At 42.0% G+C, this 27,131-nt stretch overlaps 1 protein-coding gene across 6 annotated transcripts in view; it reads right to left on the reverse strand.

The window, feature by feature from the left end:
• FGGY (FGGY carbohydrate kinase domain containing) overlaps positions 1–27,131 on the reverse strand; it is a 398,623-nt gene that overhangs the window by 335,534 nt on the left and 35,958 nt on the right. For all 6 annotated transcript variants that reach the window (XM_036446820.2, XM_036446819.2, XM_045584552.1 and 3 more), the window contains exons 3-4: positions 25,806–25,917; positions 16,070–16,221 (exon numbers count right to left, since the gene is read on the reverse strand). In XM_036446820.2, the coding sequence (XP_036302713.1) occupies positions 16,070–16,221; positions 25,806–25,917 (264 nt within the window). The remainder of the gene's footprint in view (positions 1–16,069; positions 16,222–25,805; positions 25,918–27,131) is intronic.

A 27,131-nucleotide genomic window follows, 5' to 3' on the forward strand; every position in this document is an offset into this window, starting at 1 on the left:
GGTGAAAAGAACAGGTTTCACATGGGAAATAAAATGAGAAAAACAGGAAAAGAAAATAAGAGAAAAAGACAAAAAGAGAAAACGATGTGTAGAAAACAACAGCAGGACCATGACAAAAACATTTGTCCCCGTTGAGACAAAACATGGAGAAGGTAGGGCAGAAGCCAGAGCCCAGCTGGGTCAGCACTGTCTCTCCTCTGGGTGAATGAAGTCATGGATGATGTCACTGCCTCTGAGTCACACGCCCACCCCAGAAGAGGTGGGAAGAGCTTAGCCTGGAGCTCAGACCCACCCTCCTGGGTAGGAGGAGTTAACTCAGAGCTCTGTCCTCTTGGGCACTGTCTAGTCTAGTCCTAAGATAACTGCAATGAAGAGGACTTGCCTGGAGAGGAGCACTCACAGCTTGTCTTCCCTAGGGTTTCAAGGCCAACCCTCAAGTCAGAGTCAGATAGGTGTGGTGAACAGCTTCTCTCTCTCCTCCTACTGTGGCCAAGGGAAACTCGCTCCATCCTAGGATGCCAGAAAGGAAATTCCTATCATGAATAGTATTGAATACATAATGGGACTCAAAAGGTGGTTTTTGACTGACTCACTGGGCTGCGCCTACATTCTAAGCTCTCACCTCCCTGCATCTTGTTTCCTCACGTTGCCAGACCTTTCCCCAGGCTCCTCCATCCACCAGCCTGCCCTCTGCAAGGAGTCACCCTACCCTAGTGCTCAGATAACTCCAACAGCCCCCAGCCTATCGCCTCCTCCACACTCCACTCCGCTAACTGTAGCATCTGTTCAGATTAACCTAAATTTCCATTCCACTCACAGTGCACTGTGACCTTAGTTCTGTCCCTCTTCTATGATAGAATATGAGCAGCCTGAGGACAGGGACTCTGCTTTATTTGCTGCTCTCCCAGCAGTTAACAAAGTACCTAGATAAAATATAAATTTCCAGTAAATGCTTATTGATGAATGAATGGCTGTCCTTGATCAACTCTGGCAGGAGCTCAGTAGTACCACTTCTAAAATATATACCCATTCTTTTTTTTTTTTTTACATAATATATTTTTATTGATTTCAGAGAGGAAGGGAGAGGAAGAGAGGTATAGAAAGATCAAGGGTGACAGAGAATGACTGATTGGCTGCCTCCTGCACACCCCCCACTGGGGATTGAGCCCCCAACTAGGTATGTGCCCTTAACCAGAATCAAACCTGGGACCCTTTGGTCCACAAGGCAATGCTCCATCCACTGAGCCAAACCGGCTAAGGCCTAATTTCTATCATCCAAACAGCTAAAAGACAACACCCTATAACTTAGTAGTTAATAGTGTGAGTGAAACTGCTCTGGAAACATTGCTTGCAGCCTCTGAGAATGAAATTACTCTCCCTGATTTCCTCTACTCCCCCAACCCCTGGCCAGTGAGCTGCTGTGGAAAGAGCACAGGCCACAGTTAGATGTGAGTGAGATCCCAGCTCTTGCACTCGCTAGCTACATGAAGTGACCTCTCCCAGCCTTTCCCACCTGCTCCAACAGGAATGATCCCTGCTCTCCAGGTTGTCCATAAAGAACAATGCACATTTTATTGCCTTTCCCTCTTGGCTTTCTTTGCTCCACCTAGAAATAAGTATATGAGAAACATACCTCCCTAATTTTCCTTCCAAAAGGCAACTTGTGCCATCATCATCATCATCTGAACATACATGACCCCCACCATCTCCTGATACAGAATATACATCCACATCATTTTACAGACAGAAAACTAAGGCCCATAAGTGACATGAATGGCCCATATAGATGTCAAGTGGAAAGCCTGGGGTGAAACCCCGACCACTGGAATTCCAAACCCAATCCTCCTTCACCCCTATCCAGTTGCTGCTTCCCAGGACATGGGAGGTGCTCGAAAAATATTTGCCCAGTGATTCACACTCTCTCCCAGATCCTTGGCCTTGTCTCTGACCCCCAGCCAAAGCCAGACCACAAAGCCTAAGGCCAGACAACTGCAGTAGGCCTCACTCTGGCCCTCATTCTCTCCTCTCTCTATTAGGTTCACAGAATGTCAGCATTAAAGGAAAACTCCAAGGTCATGTAGACCACTCCTTCCCAAATGTCAAACCATGACCTGGTGCTAGTCCATGAACAGTACTTTTCATTAGTCAATGGTGAACTCAGACTCATGCAGCTTTTTGAGAGGGTGTAGGTATGGGTTATTGGTGAGGCTGCAGAGTTGAGATTAGACTTTCCTTTATTACTGAGGTCACTCACAAGTTTGGCCTAATCCATAAGCCTGTCCATATGGGAGGGATTCAGACAGACAATGGCTTTTATGGGGATCCCTAAGTCACTTCTATCATTCAAACAGCAGGCTGGCCACTGCTTGATGCCTAGAGAAAAGCCTCGAATGAGATCTTGGCTGTGGAAGTACATCCAGGGCCCCTCGGTTCAGAAAGGTAAGGAACTAGTTGAGTAATTTACTCATTTTGTCAAACTACCATCAGTGAGGGTGAATGCAAAGGGGAGGAAGTGGCCAAGTCTTTAAGAGGCAACTCTAATGTGCTGGGATGTGCTAGAATGTGTGTATCTTAGGTACACAAACGGCAGATCTCACCCCATCTCAAGCATGGTTCTTTAATGGTGAATCTAACTGAAGACAACTTCAATAACTTTTTATTCTAGAGTTCATATTTTATCTTAAAAAGTTAACTTGGTCCTGGCTGGTGTGGCTCAGTTAATTTAGCATTGTCCTATGCACCGAAAGGCTGACAGTTTGATTCCTGGTCAGAGCGATTCCTGATCAGGATTCCTGATCCCAGGTAGAGGGTGTGCAGGAGGCAGCTTCAGCTTCGCTCTCTCCCCCCACCCCACCTTCCCATCCTCTCTCTCTAAAAATCAATTAAAAATCTTAAATTAAAAAAAAAGTTAACTCAAACAAATATGTCCTCTGGAATTTGAAATGTAAACTACGAGAACTATCTCTCTAGGTGTCTCACCTGTGGGCTGGACAGGGGGACCTTCTCTGATAAAGACTGAGGTTTGACCCACTAACCTTGACAACTCCTTTTTAAATCCACTCCCTAGAGTTAGAAAAATTGAGTTTCTGTTCCAATAGTGCAGAAGTATCTTAATTCCCTCCAACTCACCTTCCTTATCTACAAAATAAGTTATACCATCCACCTCACAGGATTTTCTGAAGAATTAAATGAAATAGCAGACTTAAAAGCACAGAGCAGATATGTAATAAATTTCCGTGCAGGAGTTGATGATGTTTGTAGATAGCAATCAAGCAGGGTCAATATCTTAGACAGGATTTATTAGGGGTCTTTAATATTTCAAACTGCGTTCACAAGTCTAAGGATGTCTCCACTTACTGGAAAAACTTTAGGTGGGCTGACAGATGGAAAGCAAGTGCAATAAAACATTAATGGCAGAATCCACATGATAGTTCTGAGTGTTCCCTATAAAATTCTTTCCACTTTCCCACATTCTTGAAATTTTTAATAAAATGCATGAAAATAAGGCTTTCACAGCTTCTTTGGAAGCTCCTTGAGATAAAGGATACTCCTGCCTCCTACCTTGTCTCCCTTCATCAGGCACCATGCCTTCTACATAACAGGTTTGTTTCACGATGAAATGAATGTATCTCTGCAACAGCAGAACACCTCTGCTCATTTAGAAGATAATAGAACAATAACAAAGAGTAAAACCAACCCACATGTCCACAGAGATGAGATTTACTTATCCTTCCAGAAGAATCCCTTGTTTTGCAACTGTTCTGACTGAGGGCTGCCTCTTCCCTTGCTTCCATCAGCATCTACCTACCTCATGCATCTATATATTCAAGACAGTTCCCTTCAATGAGGCTGATCCTGCTAAGGAGTTCCAACATCACAACACACTTTAAATGCACTGTCTGTTGTAGGCTATTTTCATCCAGTAGGTGTGACCTCCATTTTAGCCAGTGTGAGAAAAGAATTATATGTAATGTTTGCTGTACATCAAATCCTATCATGTAGGCATAAAGCCAGCTGAACTTAGCCATCTTTCTCACCTCCCTGGAGACACTAGAACAGCTTGCACAGAGGTCAGAATGGCGGCCAGCAAGGAGGTGGGCACGAGGGGTTTACTACCACAGCCGTCTCGTCTGGTTCTGACCAGGAAACATGAACTCATTTAGCAAATATGTTCTGAATATGTTTTCAATGCCAGGCATTGTGTTTGGCTCTGAGGACACAACAGACAAGTATATTTGGCCCCTGCTCATAGGCAGCTGAGGAAGGAGCATGGACGGTGCAGCAGAAGAAAACAAGACAGGATTGAGAGCCAAAAGGACCCTCAGGAAGACCAATCCTGACACCTGTGGATAAGTCATTTCATCTGCTGAGGCTTGTTGCATTCAACTGTAAAATGTGGCAAACAGTAATATTTATCTCACAAGGCAAAGTCATAGCTCAAATAAATAAACCAGATGTCAAAGTCTGCCATAAGCCATGAAGTTAAATCCAAAATATAGTATTGTAACAATAGCTGACATTTATTAAATGTTACTAGGTATCAGGCCAAGTCCTTTTCTCTTCTGTCTGCTTTTTTAAAATTATTTTGATGGACTATACAACTAAAAGAATACGGTATCTATTTGGCATATTCAGATATGTGAGTGCAAGGACGGTAAAGAAATAATTCGCCATCCAGGTCATTGAAGGCAGGCCATCAGCCCCAACACCCCATATATTCAGTGACAAGCCCCGTTTATGGGCAGACCACCCCGGAGAGAAAATCCACAGCAGATGCCCCAACAATAGCTAAAAACAGTGTCCTCGCTGCTCAAGGTGGGGAGGAATCTTGTCCGAACGCAACAGCACCCTGGTCTAAGCATTCTAAAGAGAGGCTATTTGATTCAGTATTTGAGTCTTGGACTCTTATTCTCTTGGGGGATGAAGGGAGCAACCTGAAGGGGTTGTCCACCTCAAGGAGAGGTGTGGAGGAGTTACTGCCTCCACCTAGAGCCTTCGCTTCACATACAAAATCAGCTGTGACTCATGCTAACAGGACTGCAGCCAAGGGGTGGCTCTGGGGTGGAAAGGAATGGTAATGCTCCCAACTTCCTTTTCCACAAAAAGGAAGAGAAAGTTAACCTACGCTCAGCACGTGGTGGATCTTGACTTTGGAATGGAGCTACTGGACGGACACACCCAGCCATCAAAAATGCCATGAGAAATGTTCTCACGGTTCATCCACTCACCCGTTAAAATATTTACTGTTATCAATGTTAAATACTAAGCAGTATGTGTCCCTAGATGCCAGGTACACACACTATAGTGTGATAAATTCCAAGTCAAAGTAAGGGAAGGATGCCACTGGGGACCCAGGGTAAGAAATATTTAAGAGAGAAAGTCAAGGAAAGCTTCCTGGAGCCTTGAAGAATTAGTATAAGTTTTCCCAAGTGAAGGAAGGAATTATTATAAGTTTTCCAGGCATAAAGAAAAACCATAAAGGTTACTTCATGCAGCGAGCGAGTGTCCAGAGGTGTGTGGGCATGTACCCTTTGAGCCACTGACCAAGAAATGCACCATCTGGAAAGCCTTTCCATTCCTTTCGGCATTCTATTAGAGGAAAAGGAATGATGGGTTATTTGAAAAGCTTCCCACAGCCTGAGTCTCCAATCCAAATGTCTGGAGGGGTCTTGCTGAAAAAGAAATGAGTGATGCAGGCTGGGTGGGGACTGCTGGGAAATGAAGGACACCTGCCCCATCTACTCAGCTCTGGCCAATTCCTGCCACATGGGAATGTGGACCCAGGATAGCCAAGTCCTTTGGTTATTTTCTCTAGAGAAGCAGAAAGTCTGAATTTTTGTGTACAATTTCTTAGTTTATAAATGTTGGAAACTAATTTTAACTTCCCCCCTGTCCCCCAAACACAGGGTGGGTCAAACACAACCCATCTGGGGACCAGATTCAAGCCTCTGGTTTGCCTGCCTATAACCATGGCCCATGGGAAGGAATGAGTGCACTCTGAGAGCAGGCAATGAGGGCCAATGAGAGGAGCCCAGGAGCTGGAGGCTGGCAGAACCTGGTGAGAATCCTGGGTAGACCAGTTACATGTTGTGTAGCTTTGGGGAAGCGACTAAAGCCCTCTGGGCCTTCCTTTCCTCATCTGTATAATGGGATAAAATTATGCCACTAAGGGTTTTAGAGAAGATACTACAGATGAAGCACCCCACCCCCAACCCCAATATGGTGTTTTTTGAGAAAACAAGCCCAAGGGAGGGGGGGAATCCCATACTAAATAATGAGGAATTGTCAACCAAGAAAGTTAGCTATGACTATAAAGATTATTTTTTATAGGAAAATATTTTCTAAAAAAATAATAGTTTATTAATTTTTTAGAGAGAAAGGATGAGAGAGGATTGGAAGGAGGGAAGGAGAGAAACATCAATATGACAGTGCGGCATCAATCGGCTGCCTCCTGCAGGCCTCTTACAGGGATCAAGCCCGCAACCTTTGGGTGCCCAGGAGGATGCCCAACCAACTTTACTTTTTAATGAAAAATTGTTAAGAAGTAATAAAAGCATGAGCATGTGCTATAACAGTAGCAAACTATTCCAACCATAGATAGTGTCCCATTATGAATAGTTTTTGTATATACACCAGTCTCTTATGCTATACAGATAATTTCTTAAAAACAAATGCATTTATAAGATTGCACATTCATCCTGCAATTGTTTTCTTTAGTAGTACAGTGTAAACTTATTGTTGCTCCACAAATATTTATCATGTACTCAGTAAATAGCAAGAGTGATTATTTTTTTTTTAGGTTGTAAAACAGATCGCATCACACCAATGCTTAAAATCCATTAACCATATCCCACTGGTCTTAAAATAGAATCTAAATTCTCACCCAGGGCCTCAAGGCTAACCGGCATCTGGCCCTTCCTACTTCCCTTACATACCTCCTCCTACTCTCTGCCTTGCTCATTCCCTCCCAGCCCTGCCAGCTCCTTGGCTGATCTCACAGGTGCTTTCCTCCCCTGGGTGAATCTGCTGCTCCCTCTTCCTGAAAAACCTCATCATTCAGGCCAAACAAAAGTTCCCAAGAGAGAACTTGGAAGCCATGCCAAATCTGCTCCTCTGTGTTTTCCCTTCATAGCAAGCTTCCAGAAAATAAAACAGTCTCCTTGTCTATTTTCTGCTCTCCACACTAGAATCTAAGTTCCCCAAATCCTACCCAGGGCCCTCATCTGTCTTGCTCATCCGATGCCCAGCACATTGCCTATCACAAAGGAGACACTCAATTTTCGTTTAATGAAGAAAATTAACCCACCACCCATTGTTCCTGGCCTCAGATCCTCCTGAAGTCATCACTTACAAGTCTCTCCCTGAACTAGTTTAGTCACACCCTGCAAGGCACACATCTGAAGAGGCAGGAGATAAAGTGAAAGGGTGATGCCCATGCTTTGGATCTGAAATGCCAAGGTTCAAATCCCAGGCTTGCCACATATTAGCTGAATGACGGTTGCTTGACATCCCCAGGCCCATTTTATCACCCAAAAATGATGTTACTTACTTCACAGGGTGGTTGTGAGGATTCGATGAGTTAACATGGATAAAATACTTAGAAGGGTGCTAGATATATAATAAGCATTATATATACTTCAGCTACTGTTTTCATCTATTTCCTCATTGGGCTCTTATTCATTAGTTGATTTACAGCTTTCCTCTCCAATCAGACTGTAATTTCTTGAAGACAGAGACCAATTCTGGATTCCCACAGTGAACTAACTGCACAGGCCCCCATGTGAGGGGGATGGGGCAGAGCTGGGGTATGGCTCTTGATGTGGGTCTACTTACATGATACAAAACTATGAGTATGTCATGCAAATTTTTTGAGCTTCAGTTTCCTCATCTGTAAAATGAGATAATATATACCCTAGGAGATGGGTGTAAAGAATAAATAAAGTAATCCTTGTGAAAGAAAATCATTCTGAGGCTGGAGGCAATGATGACTTAGAGCAAACAAGCAGAAAGTACTCAGTAAATTCTTCAGCTCTGCAGTTCAATGCTGGCTATCTCTGGTGTAGGTATTATACATAGGATGTGCATGATTCAAACAAATGAATGACTCTGAAACTATGTTCTGTTCTCTTCTTCTGTCTATTTTCTATGATTATCTCTGACAACCGACGATGGTTTCAGAAACTTTCCTTAGCTATTAGTCAAACAGGAAAAACATACCACTCATTACAACCAGCTCCATGAAATAAGATATTCTGGTGTTTAAAATTCTCTCCTTTGGTGATAGGATGTTGCTATATGCCCATCAGTACAGAAAAACAAACAAATACATTTTTAAACACAATGGAAGTGAAAATTAAGCTACTGTATGAATATGTACAGCATAACATCTCCCTAAATTACAATAATTCCACAATGCTGAGAGTATCCTCATTTACAGCAAAGTACACTGAGACACAAAGAACTTGACTTAGCTTGTCTGAGGTCCATAAATTGTAAATGGTGCAGCAATATTCAAATTCAAGTGTGTTTGGCTTCTGATCTTGTCCTTTTTTCTTTTCTTTTTTTTAATTAATTTTTTATTTTTTATGACTAAACCATGTTGTATTTCCCAAAGTTTCTCATCATCTTGTATTAGCTCTGATAAATGTAGGTGAGTCATATTAAGCTATACATGGAATTTAAAGCCAGAATAATAACAGGAAAAGATTATAGCTTCTATCATACTGCCATTAAAACAAAACAAAATCGGTATATATCAAAGAAAAAAAACATATATAGATCTTTCATAGAGTATCAAGATTAGAAGAAACCTATGATAAGAGAATACATGTTACTATAGCATTAGAAAGAATGAAAGAATAAGGCCAGACAAGGCTCTAACAATGAGCTGAGGCAAGCCTCTGATTTTACAGAAGGGACAGGAACCAGGCTTTCCTGACCTCTAACAGTTTTCTTTTCAATAGTTCTTAATGCAAAGCACTCAACCAACACCTTCCATAGAGAGTAGAAGTTATCAAACCACTTCTCCGGCATCCAAGCTCCCAGGTTCCTCCACAGAAACTACATATTAGGTCTAGTAATAATTAATGTCGTTTTCTAATACTTTTTAAAATCGAATTTATTTAAACAATACAACAAAATTTGATCAACAATATAGTTGCCGTTGTTTTCTACTACTTGTGCCCAATGCTCAGGAAGCATTTTAATCCCTCTGTTGTAAAATTCTTGTGATTTTGATGAAAAAAATTCGGTCAATGCATTTTTGAGGCATTCTTCATTATTAAATTTTTTTCCAAGAAGAAAGTTTTGCAAAGAACGAAACAAATGGTAATCGGAAGGGGCAATATCAGGAGAATATGCAGGTTGAGGGAGAACTTCCCATTCCAACTGGCGCAGTTTTTCAGCAGTGATTCTTGCAGTATGCAGTCGTGCGTTATCGTGGTGAAGAATTACGCCCTTCCAATTAATCAGCGCGGGTTGGGTTCTTTTTCTCTTAAAGCTTGGGCTAACCTTTCCAATTGGGCACTATACACTGCACTTGTAATGGTTTGGTTAGATGGTAAAAGTTCATAATGAAGAATTCCTTTAAAATTCCACCAAACACACATCACTTTTTTCGCATGCAAGTCAGGTTTTGGCGTGGGCTGCGGAGCCTCATTTTTGTCCAACCATTGAGGCCGCCTTTTCAAATTAACATACAGCACCCATTGTTCATCTCCAGTAACAATTTGCTCTAAAAACGGCAAACGGTTTTGATGAGAGAGGAGGGAACTGCAAATTGTGACTCTTTGATTACGGTTGTTGTCGGTCAACTCAGGAGGAACCCATTTTCCAAACTTTTGGACTTTGCCAAGTGCACGCAATTGATTGGAAATTGTTTTTTGTGAACAATTTAAAGTTGTCGCAAGCTCTTGTTGGGTAATTTGAGGATTTTGCACCAAAAGAGCTTGAAGAGCTTCTTGATCAAAATTGGACACACGGCCTCGACCACTCTTGTCATCTAGCGAAAAATTTCCCTCGCAAAATTTCTCAAACCAACGCTGGTATTTTCTGGCGCTAACTGCATCTTGACCAAGAGCACTACAGATGTTTTTTTGCAGCCTCACTTGCTTTTCTTCCTAATTGAAACTCGTAAAGCATGCAGTGCCGAATATGCTCTTCATCCGTCATCTTCTTAGCCCTAGTTTTGCAACAAAAACCAAACCAAACACAAACTTTTTCAAGCAAAACTTGTTAATTGCACTTCACACGTTCTGTAGATACCACGTGTTTGAAGGTTATGTCAATACAAGTCAACTCCAAGCAAGATTTTAAACGAATGTTTAAAAACGACATTAATTATTACTAGACCTGATATTTAGGAAAAGGCACATTAGAATGAATCAGAAGACCCTTTACTCGTTTTCCCAGCATGTTAGAGGCACAGACTGGGGAGGTGGGAGGGACAGATGTATTTCAAAACCCATCAACAAACTCCTCTGACATTCCAGCCAGTTGGTTCCAGACCTTTGGAATAAACAATGAAAATCTCAAACTATAAAATGTTTAGCTTTCTGCTCTGCTGACAGTGGCAAAATGAGGAAATGCATTAAAAGACCATTGGAATGTCTCCATGCAGCCTCTACAAGCCAGTTAATTATCTTCCATTAACACTGAGCTGTCAGGACTGGCATCAGCCTGTTAACTTTCTTGACCTTCCTCAGTCTGCACCTTGTTATCCCTGCAATGTTTCGTGTTTATAAAGATAGGAGACTCCAGCTGCTCCACCTGACAGAATTTAATTTACATTTGGCCTTCATTAAGATGAGAGTCAGATGCATTGAGATCAAATGGAAAACCCCCAAAATGGCTGGGGGTTATGAAAAATTCAAATGGCATTTTCCTTTTTATCTGACAATTCTTATAAAGGAGACATACATCAACCTGAAGCACAGCGACTTTAAGTATAAAGGGCAGGATTAAGATTCCATATTGCAGCACTAGAGCTTGAGTTACTTGGCCCAAGAACTCTGGTGGTCTCAGTACATCACTTCTGCCTTCCGGGAAGTCTGCACTCCTAGTTCTGTCCAACTCCCACTAACATCTGATTTCAGACTGGGACAAGGAGCACATGAATGACAGCAACACTGAAGTGAGTGTTCAGCTCTGACTCGTCCACCTAATTCACCCCTCACAGCCAGTCTCAATGTCCTCCTGATATTATCCCCCAAAGAGTTATAGAAACTATCTCCTCTGCATCCCTCAGTGCCTAATTCAGATCGCATTATCATCTGGAGTATTGCAACAGACCCACAGTGGGTCACCCTCTTCATAAAATATATGCTGAGTGCCTGTTAAGTTCCAGGTATTTGATTAGGGGTAGGGACACAGCAAAGAACAAAATGGATAAGGTCTCCATCCTGCTGTGAATTACAGTGGTTGGAGGGGCAGGCATTATACAGATCATCATACAATCTGACATATGATTACAATTTATGAGAGCCACAATAGAGTAAGATGAAGAATGCAAAGACAGGATACTTCTGATTTATGTGAGGGTCAAGGCTTTTGTAAGGAGGTGACAATAAAGCTGAGACCTAAATGATGAGTTACAGGCAGTGGTGAGTAGAGGGAAGAAGATTCAGGGACAGAAGGCACAGCATCACATCATCAAAACCAGAGGTCAGTAAACTTTTTCTCTAATGGTCCAGAGAATAAATATTCTTAGCTTTGCAGACCATACAGTCCCTGGCCCAACTACTCGTCTCGGTCAGCCTTAGACACCGCATAGATGAATGAGGTGGCTGTGTTCCAGTAAAACCATACTATGGCCACTCACATTTAATTTCATCTAATTTTCACACGTCACAAAATATCACTCTTCCTTTGATTCTGTTTCAACCATTTGAAAACATAAAGGCCATTCTTAGCTCCCAGGACACTCAAAAACAGGCAGCAGGCCAGATGTGGCCCGTGGGCCATGCCCAAGTCAAGAATGACTTAGAAGAGCTGGGTGTGTTTGAGGCACCCTGAGGGCATCCCTGCGCAAGGCCTAGAGTAAGCAAGGTGAGGGCCACACAGTAAGCACAGAAAAGGGGCAAAGGGACATTACATAGCATCTTCTGGCGCATGTTACAAATTCTGGAACTTATCCTAAGAGCACAGAAAACGTAACAAAGTGCTATTATAAGGGAAGAAAACAAGTTTTTACTCCCCAACACAGTATCTCACACCTAATCCAGTCTCCTCCACCCTGCCAAAGGGATCAAGAGTACTCCCTCCCTTGGCTAAAAACCATCAACCAACCAATCTCTATCACCAAATAAGTCTTTAACAAACTGAGCCCTGGCCTCATTTCCTGCTCCACTCAGGCTCAGGTCCTGGGACCTATGTCCCTTACCATAAAATAACTATAAGTCTCTCTAGAATGTCTTCCCTGTCTTCTCTATTAAGCAAAACCTCCACTCTTGAGGGTCATGTCTTGAGGCTCATCTCAACTCTTCCAGGAAGCAAATTATTTTCTCATAAAGCACTTGGCATAGTCCTGTGTGCCTGCACTTAGGTTTCCCTGTCTCTTCCTCCACCCACTCCCTCCTTATTCTAGTACTGCCCCTCCATTGTCCCCAATGCTCTTAGGATAAGTCCCAAGGGAACCATTGAGTCATCTTTGTGCTCATACCCCCAATGCCTATCAGATTACTGGATTATAGCAGGACCTTTTTTAAATTTGGCAAATTAAGGAATGAATAAAGAGTGAACAAATGACAGCCCCATAAACCTATCACAGTCTCATGCTCTGACATGAATGTGCAGTGGAACAGCTCTATAGAATCTATCTAGCTTTCTGTGTCTCAGTCTCCCATAACCCACTAAAAACTGTTTACTGGCCCTGCCGGCGTGGCTCAGTAGTTGAGCATCAACCTATGAACCACGAGGTTTTGGTTCAATTCCAGGTCAGGGTACATGCCCGGGTTGCAGCCTCAATCTCCAGTGGGGGGTGTTCAGGAGGCAGCCAATCAATGATTCTATCTCATCTTTCGTATTTCTTTCTCTCTCTCTCTCTCTCTCTCTCTCTCTCTCTCTCTCTCTCTCTCTCTCTCTCCCTCCCTCCCTCCCTCCCGCCCTCCCTCCCCCCCCCTTCCCTTCCTCTCTGAAATCAATATATATAAAAACCTGTTTATTGATTCTCTGCAAATAGACGCTTTTCAGGATGCCAGGGCAGAGCCCTTAGCATTGAAAATTATTTCCTAAGCCTGCAAGAGCACATCAGCAACACCAGGAAGCAAGTTAGAAATGCACATTTTCCCTGCCCTTCACAGGGCTACCAATCTTAAGCTAACAAGCTCTCCAACTAATTCATTTACACATTACAGTTTGAGAAGTGCTATAAAGCAACCAGGTCAGGCTTTAAGGAGATGCTAAAAGTGATTTTAGAAATAGCTCTGGTTTTCAGATTGCAATACCAAAGGGACTCTCAGCAAGGATTCCTGTGCATGCTTACCAAAAATTAACAATAAATTTAATTTTTTTTTCCCAAATGGATTTAAAAACCTTCAGGTAATTAAATACAGGTTGGAGCAATATTTAGATTCTTACTCATTACATTCTGAAATGGTATTGGTTAGGTGGAGGGAGGAATGGATGGATGGATGGTCTTAGAAGGTGATGGTCAGAGCTATGCAATCTAAAACTTTATTTTCTATGGGCTTTATTTAGAGCATTTTGATCTCAAGTGCTCTAAAGTATCCTGAGAAACTCATACTGAATATATATGTAGATCTCCTTGGTATACACCCCAGAGCTGGCCACGAAGTAGGGGCTCAATAAGGCCCTTATGGTGCACCAATGACCACCTGCCTGGTCCTCCTCACTTAATTCCTTACCCCTCTTCCTTACCTGTGGCCAAGAAGGGTGTTATATCCACCTCGTTTGTTCTCCTGCACCATGTTTGGGCTGGTGTGAAGGACGCCACTGCTCTCATTCCTGGTCCTACCCTAAGTGGCACCCTTTACAGAGGGTTTTACCGTGTTTCCTCGAAAATAAGACATTCTCCGAAAATAAGACCTAGCACATGGAAAAATAAGACATCTCCTGAAAATAAGATCTAGTGCATCTTTGGGAACAAAAATTAATATAAGACACTGTCTTATTTTCGGGGAAATGGGTTAGTACCATGAGACAGGAGTTGATGACTAAGGTTTGGAGCCCAGTAGACATGGGTTGAAATTCTGGCTCTACCATCTGTTTGGGAAAGGCATTTAACCTTCCCTCTCAGCCTCTGTGGCCCATACACTCTACCAGGCACAGCCTGCTAGGAGAGCATGAGCTAATGCTACAGAATACAGAGTGTGGGGCAGTGAAGCATGGTTCTAGATTCTGATTTGTATTTCAGCATATGTTTGGATCAGGTTTTCAAACTTTATATAAACGGAAAAAGTGATGTCTGGGATGAGAATCGTTCCACCCAAAATTACACAATGTGATGTTAGTCAAGAAAAATCAGAGTCCTGAAAGCCCCAGTGCCTAAGACACTCTGTAGCTTTTGAACTGCAGCAACTATAAAAGCCTTTCTAGAAATTAAAACTCACAAAACAGTTAAATATATAAAATAGGTAATAAGCCAAGCCTACTCAAATTTTCTTTTTACTTTTTCTTCTTCTTCTTTTAATTGATTTCAGAGAGGAAGGGAGAGGAAGGGAGAAGTATTGATCAGCTGCCCCACATTGGGGATCGAGCCTGCAACCCGGGCATATGCCCTTGACCAGTGATCAAACTGACACTTCTTGGTTTATACGTGGACACTCAATCACTGCACCATGCTGGCCAGGCATACATGGATGATTGATGTCCTGTTTGCTTATCTCCCTTCTGCCCCATGGTGGCAGTCCAGGGACACCTTCTCAGCACCTTAAACTCCCCCCTTCCCCATGTATATTTTGAGTAATTGAAGATGCAGCCCATCTGACACCTCAGAGCCACTGAATAAATCACGCCAGGTCTTACTTCTTGGATGGATTCTCTCTCCAGCAGACCACCTAGGGGTTTTCTAGTCCAGAGGTTCCCAGAGGACTTGAACTTTCTCACACATCCATCTCTAAAGGGAACCATTAAGCTGACATCACCACTCTCTACACTTCATAAAGGATCCTGACCTCTGGAAACGGGAACCACCTGCAAGTGCTTCGACCAGAGATCACCATCTTACTCAAGGACATGAAAACTCAAATGCAGGTGAGATGAGAAAGGAATACCCGAAAATGCCACCAAGGCCAGAATAAGCAGTTGGGGCTAAGCGTGCATAGAGAAAGAAGATTCTGGTCAGAAGACCTGGACTTAAATCCCAGCTCTGCCACTTTCTAATTGGAATGGTAATTAACCTCTCTGAACTTCAAATGGGTACTGGATATTCAGAGGATCAATTTCAGAGTCAGCCATTATTAGGTTCAAATCCTGGCTCTGTCACTTGGGTGAGTTGATTAATCTCTGTGAGCTTTAGTTCTCTTCTTTACAAAACACACACCAATAAAATAAAATAAACCCTTCTTCAGGATTGCTGTCAGGATCCAAAGAGATCATCTGGGTTAAACACTTATCACAGTGCCTTCCATGAGTTAAACACAGAAAAACAAGAGTCACTTAACTGCAAAGTAATCAATAAAATGGGGTCAACCTTCCTCAGGGAGTTGCTGGGGAAAATCAAACATAATGGACTGTGGCAGGGTGCCTGGTATAGACAAATCCATAGTGAATGGAATCCTCTACTATTACCTTTGAACAACACAGGTCTGAACTGCATGGGTGGATTTTTTTCAATAAACACCTACAGTACCGTAAGTTATGTTCTCTTCCTTATAATCTCCTTAATAACATTTTCTTTTATCTATTATAGCTTTCTTTACTGTAAAAATACGGTATACGATACATACAATATATGTGACAATCAACTGTTTAGTATTTGTTCCAGTATTTGCATATATAAAAGCCCATTAGTTTTGGGAGACTTGAAAGTTATAGGCTTTCGTAGGGTGTCAGCACCATTCATTGTTCAAGAGTCCACTGTATTAGTATCCCCTCCACTCCATGCACTCACCTCTTTTAGCCACAGAAGCTTTGGGGCCTGCATTTCCACGGACATCACGCCCCCAACGTACTGCAAGACGCTGTGTTTGGTGTTGTTGATCCTGTGAACCTGACTGACGGCTCGGTGGTCCAGCCACATGATGATGTTCCGATGGGAATCCCCTAGCAGAAACAGAGCGATGAAGACACATTAGCATCCTTCTAAGTCAAGGGCTATTATGGATTCCCCAGGGCAAAGGGCTATACCACTTTTATAATTTCCCCCATCCACAAGGAACAAGTGAAAGGATCACTGCCAGGCCGAATAGAACACTGCCCAGCCTTGGCTTTCCCTTCATGAGATGTGTTCTTTGACTAAAGCACCCAGAGTTAACCATCTACACTAAAAACAGACAAGCTCCCACAACAAATTCTACCAGCATCATTCTCTCTCAGTTTCTTCCTTTCCTTTCTTATCCCTTTTGTTCTGGAAAATCTTTTCTGGGTATATATTCAGAAAAACAGCGGGAGAAATAAGCCCCAAACAATACTTTGGCTGTTTAAGATCTGTCTCCTTTAAATGTGGACAAGTATTTCGATGGCATAATATACTTAGTAGAACACAGCTATTCAATGGCTCTGGTCTGCTTATATTCCAACTTCTAGTCACTTTAATTAAAATAGTTTTTAAAAATAAGTTGTTTCCCTCACTCGGTTTATTGGGTGGAATGGGAAGCACACAAGTTTTGGAGTCATGCAGACCTAACGACAAATGCTTCCTCAGTGATAAGTAGTGATGTACTGAGAAACGTATTAAACTTTTCTTGGCCTCAGCATTTTCATCCATAAAATGGGGGTAGCAATACCTAATAGCATTTAGGGATTAATAATGTACATAAAGAATACAGCAAGCACCTGTCACACACTCAGAAGAAGTAAGTCATGAGGAATAGAATTTAAACCCAACTGGGAAAGGAGCATATCCCCTCACATGCTACATTCACTGTCTTGCACCTCAGAGGAGCTGTCCGTCCCCTTCTCCCTTCCCCCACCTAGTAATTCAGCATTACTGATGGGCAAGCCACTCAGTACTCTTGACAGCCCTCTACTTCCTCAGAAGGCAAAATGCAGAGAACAGCAGTGACTATGCCTGGGAAACTATAAGAAGGAAAGATAAACGGTTACCCAATAGTAAGTAAGCCAGGCACTTTCACACATGATTTTATTTAATGGCAAAGTAACTGTAGCAACTACATATGTAACTTTGCTAATAGCAAATATTTAAAAAGCTTGGTGTGTGAGTGTGTGTGTGTGTGTGTGTGTGTGTGTGTGTGTGACTTAAGCCCTGAGCTAAACATTTTACCAAAAAAAAAATTTCATTTAAGTCTCAAAACAATCCCCTGATCTCGGTCGCTTTCCAAGATGACCTGACTCTGAAGTTGAGCACATGCCTACTATCTCACAGCTGGGAAAAGCATGAAGTGTACTTTGAGAACAGATCATCTGTGCAGAGAAGGGATAAATAAATTGGTAAAATGGGTAAACTTGAGTTCCACATATCAACAATCGTAATGATACCAGCTGGGATATTTTTAAACATAATGTATATTGTTTGTTGTTTTGGGTATGTACATACGTTGTCAAAGCACAGAAACATGTTTGTGAACATCAGTCATAGCAGGATAGTCACCTGCTGGGCAAAGGGTGTGAGAGGGAGAAGGCACGGTTGGAGCTTCGAGTTCTTCCTTTTCAAACAAAAACAGATTTGAGGCAAATATGGCAACATTCCATCTGTTTATTCTTAGTAGTGGGCACACAGGAGGCTGTTATTTATTTTCCATATGTTTAAAAAAGAATTTTTAAAACTTACAAAAACAAAAAGACAACCTAAAAAATATGTAAATTAGGTCATAATCATCAAAAGGAGGCCAGGGCTCAGTCACTGGGCTGCCTGCATGGAGAGATTTGAGGCACCACAAAAGCTCCTCAAAAACCACTAATACTTCCAAAGAAAGAGAAAGTACATAAGACCTTCCGAGGCATGCCTCAGATTTGTTTTTAACAGCAAAATGATTCTACTGTACAAGGTCTGGTTCTCAGTTCTGGCTGCACATTGGAATCCCTAGATAGCTTTAGAGATATGGATGTCCAGATTCCATTCCAGACCTGTCATCAAATCAGAATGTGGAAGTGTGGGCACACACACACACAGACATGCACGTGTGTGTGTGTGTGTGTGTGTGTGTGTGTGTGATGGTATGATATTTAAGAAGCAATATCAGTATCGCTTAAATATTGTATAGGATGTATCTGGTGCTGCTGGAAGACAAAAACACCTGTTGCTGAACTTTCAACTATAAAGAACCAACCAGCCCTGGACAGTGTGGCTCAACTGGTTGGGCCTCCTCATTCCCTGCACCAAGAAGCCGCCTGTTCTATTCCCAGTCAGGGTACATGCTGGGACTGCGAGCCAGATCCCCAGTAGGAGGCATGCAGAAGGCATCCAATCAATGTTTCTTCCCTTTCCCTTCCTCTCTCTCTATAAAATCAATAAAAACATATTTTCCTCAAAAGAAGCAATCAGCTAGCACTGTCTTTACATGAAAGGCTCTCAACATGCAGTCAGAATGACACAATGAGAACTGCACAGGCTCAATACTGTATTGTATTTATTATGATTATTAACTTTTACTTTTAGGTAAAAACTGGCAAGTTATCTGAAACCGGTTTGGCTCAGTGGATAGAGCGTCTGCCTACGGTCTGAATGGTCCTGGGTTTGATTCCGGTCAAGGGTATGTACCTTGGTTGCGGGCACATCTCCAGTAGGGGGTGTGCAAGAGGCAGCTGATCAGTGATTCTCTCTCATCGATGTTTCTAGCTCTCTATCCCTCTCTCTTCCTCTCTGTAAAAAATCAATAAAAATATATATTTTTTAAAAACCTGGCAAGTTAATAGTTTTTCAGTTCTTGAAAAAAACAACAAATAAAAACTCCATGAGAAATTAATTAAGTCTTTTATTGAGCAGCTACTATTGCCACGCACAGTGCTGAGATGCAAGAAGAAGGGGCCACAGACCCTGCCTTAGGAAGCATGTGATGTGCTGACTGCCAGGACAGAAGTGGCAGACGTGCGAAACAGAGGAGGAGGAGCAGAGCGGACACTAGGTTAACTGAGCCTGAGGTTGCACAGAGAGCTCCCAAGAGGCAATAAAGCTTTAACTTAGTTGGTTCACCAGGTGAAGGAGTAAGAAAGGAGGCACTACACACACTGAGCTCAGACCCAGAAGCTATCATATTTTAAGAGAACCAGGGGCAGTATGGACGAGCAGCCTTTGGGTTATATCAGGTATGCCCCATTTTACTACACTTTGCGTGTTTACAAATTAAAGATAAGATCCTCACCAGCAAAAAGATTAAAATTCACTGAAGCCTCAGATGACAGTTAGCAATTTTAAGCAACAAAGTGTTTTTTTTTACTAAGGGATGGGCATTGTGGGTTTTTTTTATATCATGCGAGTGCACACTTAGCAGACTACAGCATAGATAAACATAACTTTTCTTACACACTGGGAAATTCATGGGACTCGCTTCATTGCCATAGTCACTTTGTTGCAATGGTCAGCAACCAAACCTGCAAGAGCTCCCGCGTATGCCTGTAGCCAGTTTACCTAAGGGCAGATTATTTATCCATGTATGCAATCAATTAATATTGTGAACACCTTATGTTCCAGGCATACTTGAGGGGAGAAAATGACTATGAACCAGCAAATACCTCTAAGTATTAGGTGTCCATTGCAGAGTAGCCTACGAAGTAAGTCCTTTTCCTGGTCCCTTGGTTACCTTCCTTCCCAAGAGCTCTTACAGCTGGGATGTCCCAAACACAGTTATGCCTTGAGTTTGATGGGCCACAGAGGGAGGAAGCAGGCACCAATGTGCCACTGTCTAACCCAGGAAGCCAGCAGTCAGAGTACCACTGTCCATCCCAGGGGCTGTTCTAGTCTTCAAAAGAAGAAAGATAAAACAAAAATGGCCTAACAATGAGACTGTTTCATCAGATAGCAACCATTTTTATTCCTAAACTATTGTACTGAATATGTTTGGTTTGGGGGATTTTTTTGGTGGGTTTTTGTTATTGTTTTGTTTTGTTTGTGGTTGACATCTAACGTCTAACAGTTTTGCCCACTTTATAGGTTTGATTTTTTTTTAATATATATTTTTATTGACTTCAGAGAGGAAGGGAGAAGGATAGAGAATTAGAAACATCAATGAGAGAGAATCATTGATTGGATGCCTCCTGCATGTTCCCTATTGGGAATCAAGCTCACAACCAAGGCATGTGCCCTTGACCAGAATCGAACCCAGGATCCTTCAGCCTCCAGGCCAACGCTCTATCCACTGAACCAAACCAGTTAGAGCTGTAGGTTTGATTTTAATGATGATGGTTAATTTCCTGACTCCACTCTCTGCTCTTAACAATTACTCCAGTTAACCAATCAAGAATTGGTCACCACAGTTCAGCGGCAAGGCTCAGTGGTAAAGCATTGACCTATAGAACCAGAAGGTCACGGTTCAATTCCCTGCCAGGTATATGCCCAGATTTCAGGCTTGATTCCCCAATATAGTGTGTGCGGGAGGCAGCTGATCAATGATTCTCTCTCATCATTGATGTTTCTATCTCTTTCTCCCTCTCCCATTGTCTGGAATCAATAAAAATGTATTAAAAAAAAAAAAAAAAAGAGTCGGTCACTGTCATGTAGGTAGCAGCAATCGTTAAAGAATCTTTAAAGCTACCTTTAAAAATCTAATACCATTTTCTCACATAGGATAATCTACTCTTAATAGAACCTGTTGAAAGGCAGGAAACTGTGAGGGGCACCTGCAGCTGGATGCATTTGATGAATGGGCACATCTTAACCTTTAGGTGAAATATAATTTTTTCAACACTTATAATTAGAGGCGCAACCCAGCTACCTTTTTTTTAACAGAAGGTCTGTTAACAGGAGACAATTATGCCTACAATGAAAGAAATGATAACATCCAGAAAGGGCAGGTATCTAAGCAGATCTGATAAGAAACTCTCATCTGCCACTTTACTGTTTTTGTTCCTGCTGTTTTAACTGTCCCTTCATCTGTGCCCAGTGATTCTGCAATACTGGAACCATTGAGGGAGCTTCAAATATGCTGATGGCCTACCCTCACATTAAGCCAACTGAATACAAATTTGGGGGCTTAAGCTCATGAATATACAGCCAGAGTTTTAAAAACAGCATGTGTTTTTGGAAGGTTAGAAGGTAAGTGTTCTTAGAACTTTTGTTGTTGTTGTTGTTGTAGGATATATTTTTCCCATTGATTTTTAGAGAGAGTGGAAGGGAAGGGAAGAGACATAGAGAGAGAAACATCAATGTGAGAGAGACATATTGATTGATTGCCTCACGCACACACCCAGATCAGGGATCCAGCTGCAATCAAAGTATGTGCCCTTGACCAGAATCAAACCCAGGACCCATCAGTCTATGGGCCAACACTCCGACCACTGAGCCAAACCAGCTAAGGCCCTTGGAACTTTTAACACCTAACACCTCACCCCAAATAAGAACTCCCCTACAGCATCCCTAATAGGCGACTGGGACTTAAAGCCATTAAGGGAAGTGCTGACAGCCTCCCAGCATGGCTGGACAGATCTCAAAATTGGCGAGTGCCTGCTGCTGCTGAGCTGAGGTCTGCTGGTTCAGCCCCATCCTTTGGTCTCTGCTTCCAGACAAATGCAACTGAGCCAGTAAAAGAACAAGGACAGTCCATAGTCATCTTTGAAGCCCCAGCAGCACTTAATAATAGGGCTTGGCACAAAGTAGGTGCTAATAAGTATAGCAAGAAGAAGTGTGTGTGTGTGTGTGTGTGTGTGTGTGTGTGTGTGTGTGTGTGAAGGAGAGGGGGGGGGAGAAGAGAGAGAGGAGAAAGAGATAAGAGAGTGAGTTAGAAAAGGTCATCATTACTCCTGTGCTATAGCTAAGATCCAGGCTCTGCCTGGCTCCAATCCCCAGGTGTCCCAGTGTACCCCAGTATCCACAGCCACCAGTGCAGAAAGACACTGCTACAGCAGTATCCACTACTAAGGTTCTTAAACATAATCCAACCCAAAACATGTCTGTAATGGCTACCGTGGCAACAACTGACTGTGATAACACCTACAGCCACATTCCTTTAATGAACTTTCAGGTGCATCATAATTTCCACCACTCCCAAATGATCTCTGCTCATTAAAAAGTTAAGTATTTTGCTGGAGATTCATCTCATACACCAAAAGGCTGCAGATTCCATTCCCAGTCAGGGCACATACCTAGGTTACAGGTTCAATCCCTAGTCACGGCCCATGTGGGTATCAACCGATTGATGTTTCTCACATCAGTGTTTCTCACTCTCCCTTCCTCTCTCTGAAATCAATAAAATCATATCCTCAGGTGAAGATTAAAAAAAAAGTATCAGTTGAAGTTTATCATTATGCATTACCTACCTGACCAGTGTAGACTTCGGAGTTTCAAACTCAGGCTACGGCTATTGACAGAAATTCCCCAAAGGGGACACATCCTCACTCCTTGTGAAAATTTTCTGAGGGAAAACCCAAGTGACACTTCACATTTGTTGAGTCACAATCTCATTAGAATAGCCTTATTAAACGTGAATGTCCTTTGGTCTGGCTATTGAAAACAGAGGCCATCTATTCCCTGTTTCTGTGTTATATGTGATCCTGTCTGCCTTGTTCTAGTTCCTTTAAATTAGGGGTGTCGAACTCAATCAGAGAAGGGGCCAAAATCTAAAATCCAGCCTAAATCACGGGCCAAATGGTTTACTGAACAGTCATAAACTGACAATGTTAACCAGAAATGTGAATTTAAAATGAGTGGAACAATCTTTTCCTTAACAGTGCTGTTAACCAACTCACATGCTATCAAGCAAAACAGTAATATTGGTATCAAGCAAAACAGTAATATTGGAATGTACCTAAAATGCTCATTGTTTTGTTTTCTGGCTAGATGTCTGACACCGTTTTCCCCGGATCAATGAGTCAATGTTCGGTTTTATTTCTTGGGTTGTAGCAACCCGCAAAACAGCATGGAGGTTGTCATCGGTAATGCGTGATCTGTGCTTATTTTGTTCAGATTCATTATTGAAAACATCTGTTCACAAAGATAGGTGCTCCCGAACATGGATAGAATATGGGCAGCATGAAGTCGGAGCTCTGGCATTGAGTCAGAGGGCAGTAGAGGGTAGAAGTCCTCAATTTCAACATCCTGAAACCTTGATTTCAGGCCACTGTCAGACTGAAGCTCGATTATCTCCATCTGAAGGTGATGGGGCACATTGTTGACATCAACTGTAAAAGGATTGGCAAAGATGTCAAAGCCTGAGTGCTGTGTTCTAAAGTCAGAGAAGCGCTGCTCAAATTCACTTAGTAAACGGCTAACTTTGGTAGCCAGCCAACTGCAAGGAAAAGTACCAGAAATAGTGGTTGAGATACTCAAACAAACGGGAAAGTGGGCAAGATTGTCCTGTTCCAGTTGGGACTTCCATAGTTGAAGTTTACGCTGGAATGCTGTGATCATGTCAGACATCTTCGTGATGACTTGTTTGCGTCCCTGCAGCTTCAGATTCAGTTGGGCGAGATGCTCGCATATGTCACACATCATAGCAAAATCACATAGCCAGGCGGGATCCGACAGTTCAGGCAAGGGCTTTCCTTTACTTTCCATGAAAAGAGCAATTTGTTCTCTGAGCTCAAAAAATCTTTTGAGGACTGCGCTCTTGCTCAGCCATCTTACTTCTGTGTGGTATGGCACGTCTCCATGCTCTGCACCCACCTCCTGTAAAAACTGCTGGAACTGGCAATGATTCAGGCCACGTGCCCGTATAAAGTTAATAGTTTTAATGACTGTGGTCATTATGTCATTCATGTCCAGAACTTTTCCACACATAGCCTCTTGGTGGATAATGCAATGATAAGTAATCAAGGGTGTGTGGCAGTGACTTTTTTGCATTCTTTCCTTCATTAGTCCAACCAAGCCTTTCTTTTCTCCGCACATTGAAGGTGCGCCATCGGTAGTTAGCCCCACCAACTTTTCCCAGGGTAATTTAAAATTATTTATAGATTTCTCCACAGCCTCAAATATATCTCCACCAGTCGTCGTCCCATGCATGGCAGCTACATCCAAAAGTTCCTCAGTGACAGAGAGGTCGGTCTTCGTAGCACGTATAAAGATGGACAGCTGCGCTGTATCAGTGTTGTCTGTGCTTTCATCGACAGCAAGTGAAAAAGCGAGATAACTGCATGCCTGTTCGGCCAGCTGTGATGATAGATTTCCTGAGAGTTCTTGAACTCTATCTGCAATGGTGTTTCTTGACAAACTGACATTTTGAAAACTCTGTATCTGGTCTGGGCATACTTGCTCACACACTTTTAGCATGCATTGCTTCAAAAAGGCACCCTCTGAAAAACACCTTGAAGTACGGGCAATTTCTTCAGCCACTATAAAGCTTGCTTTCACTGCAGCATCATTTTTCGCTGTAGCCTTTGTAAACATTTGCTGCTGTGATTGTAGTTTGCCTTTTAGTTCTTTAACAATTTTATGCTTTTCTTCCAAAGTATATTTGCCATACTTAACATTATGTTTGGTGTCAAAATGACGACGTATATTGTACTCTTTCATCACCGACACTGTCTCATAACACAATATACACACTGGTTTGCCCTCTCTAAGCACAAACATGTATTCATTTTCCCATTTGTCATTAAATTGTCTGCCTTCACCGTCAACTTTTCTTTTCCTGGACATTTTGGGATCAATATTGGCAGTAAAAGATGTAGTTTATTGGAAATCTGCGTTAGAAGGAAAAAGTTGAAAACTGCACAGGGATAGCTTGATTTGGCAGATGGAGTGGAGAAAAAAAAAGTCAGTCAATAAATGCCTGGCTGGGTACAGATAGCAGATTCTGTTGCGATTTTTATGCCTGCACTTTATGCCAGGAACTGGCAGCTTCTGCTGTGTATTTTTTATGCCCGCACACTCACTCTCTCCTCTGCTCTGCCACCCGCACAACCACATTGGATGCCGGACTATAGGTCAAGCCTCCTGAATCTCGCGTGACTTGTTATCTATGCGCATGCGTAATAGATAGCAAGTACAGCAGCCGGCGAGGTGGCCAGCGAGATCACAAGCCTCCTATGTCACCGCGCGTCATTGTGATGGAACGCAGCGGAGTGCAGTAATGACAGCGCAGTGCGGGCCACATTGCAAGGCCTGGCGGGCCAGATTTGGCCCGCGGGCCTTGTGTTTGACATGTGTGCTTTAAATGGACTTGGCTCACCCACTCAAATGAGTGTTGTATAGGAGCTGCATATGCAAAACAACTAGACACTGGTACTCTCTTCCAAAAAAAAAACACCCAGACCACTTGTCTGTTTCAAGACTACCCACTCTGAGCTAATAATGAGTCTATGTCCTCCCCTCAAGCTCTCTACGGTGGCTCTTGTGCTTTATGGACCCAAGTCTCTCCAGAATCCAGACTCCTGATGCCACCCTACTATGACCAAATGCTAGTCAAGCTTTTATCCTCTAAGACATGGTTACCAGCATCTATGCTTCTCCTCTAAGTCTCACTTTCATTGGTAAGAGACCTGTGCCCTCATGTCCCACCTGGGCCCTTTGGATTGATCAGCCAAGTCTGCCCCAGCATGTCTCCCACCACCAGGGAGAGGGAGAGGAATGGTCCTACCTTCATGGTTTACTGGTAAAGGTCGAAACTGCTTATCCAAAACAACCAGAGAACACGTGGCATCAAACCCAAGCCCTCGGATTTGGTTTAAATCGATCCCTTGTACAACTTTCTGTTTTAAAAGAAAACAAGAATATAAATTACAATGCAAGGCTTTTTAAAAAATGAAAAGAAATTATGACTAGAAGAAAGTGAATTATAGAATAGAAAAAATATTTACAACGTAAAATAAATAAAAGTTCAACAGTAGGATTTATAAATAAATAAGAGAAAGACAACCAATCTATCTGGAAATTAACCAAAGGGCATGATGCATCACTTCATAAAATATAAAAAAATAGTTAAAAAGCATATAGAAAGAATCCCAACTCCATTCCAATTCAATAAAATGTAAAACATACCAAATTAAAATATACCACTCTTTGCTTTTCCCATATGGCAAAATGTAAAAGATTAATAGCATAATATCTTAGGGGCCAGATATGGAGAAGTGGACCTTCTAATGTAGTATAAATTTTGAAAAATAATTTCATAGTATGTTTTAAAATGTAAGACATGCATTACTTTTGGTCCAGCACTGCCACTTCTAGGAATGTATCTTAGCAAATTATTAGCCTAAGCAAAGAAAGTCACCTATATATAAAGGTTAACTGCAGCACTGCATAAGAATATATTTAATAAGTAGAAAAACTTTTACATTAAATAGACTATGGTACATCTGTAAAATGAAATATTCTACAACAATTAAAAAGATTTAGAGAAGCAAGTTCTGGGTGTGGTGGAATGAATAAGTCAGCAAATCATCTTAACAAAATGAAAGGATAAAACTGAGGGGTAAAAATCATCAAAAACAACCATTTGTGCCTGGATAGTGTGGTTCAATGTTTGAGCATTGACCCATGAACCAGATCATGGATTCAATTCCCAGTCAGGGCACATGCCTGAGTTGCATGCTCAGTTTCCAGAAGGGGAAGTGCAGGAGGCAGCCAATCAATAATGTGTCTATCTCTCTATCCCTCTCCCTTGCTCTCTCTCTAGAAATTAATAAAAGCATATATAAAAACAACAAGATCTATCTAGGGGGCTATAAAAATTTACCAAAGCTGCAAAACAAGTTGAAATGTATTTATTCTTAAAAAATCAAAATTGTTTTAATAACATTATCACCCAAAAAAACTTTAAAAAAACAACAAATCTAATACCAGATGGCTTCACTGAGAAATTACACACATAAAAATTTGAAGGAAAAACCAATATTTTTCCTACACAAACTTTTTCAGTACATAGTAAAAGAGAGAACATTTTCCAACACATTTTACATGGCCA

Source organism: Pipistrellus kuhlii, unplaced genomic scaffold, assembly GCF_014108245.1.
Source record: "Pipistrellus kuhlii isolate mPipKuh1 unplaced genomic scaffold, mPipKuh1.p scaffold_m20_p_2, whole genome shotgun sequence".
In the NCBI taxonomy this organism is placed as follows: Eukaryota; Metazoa; Chordata; class Mammalia; order Chiroptera; family Vespertilionidae; genus Pipistrellus; species Pipistrellus kuhlii.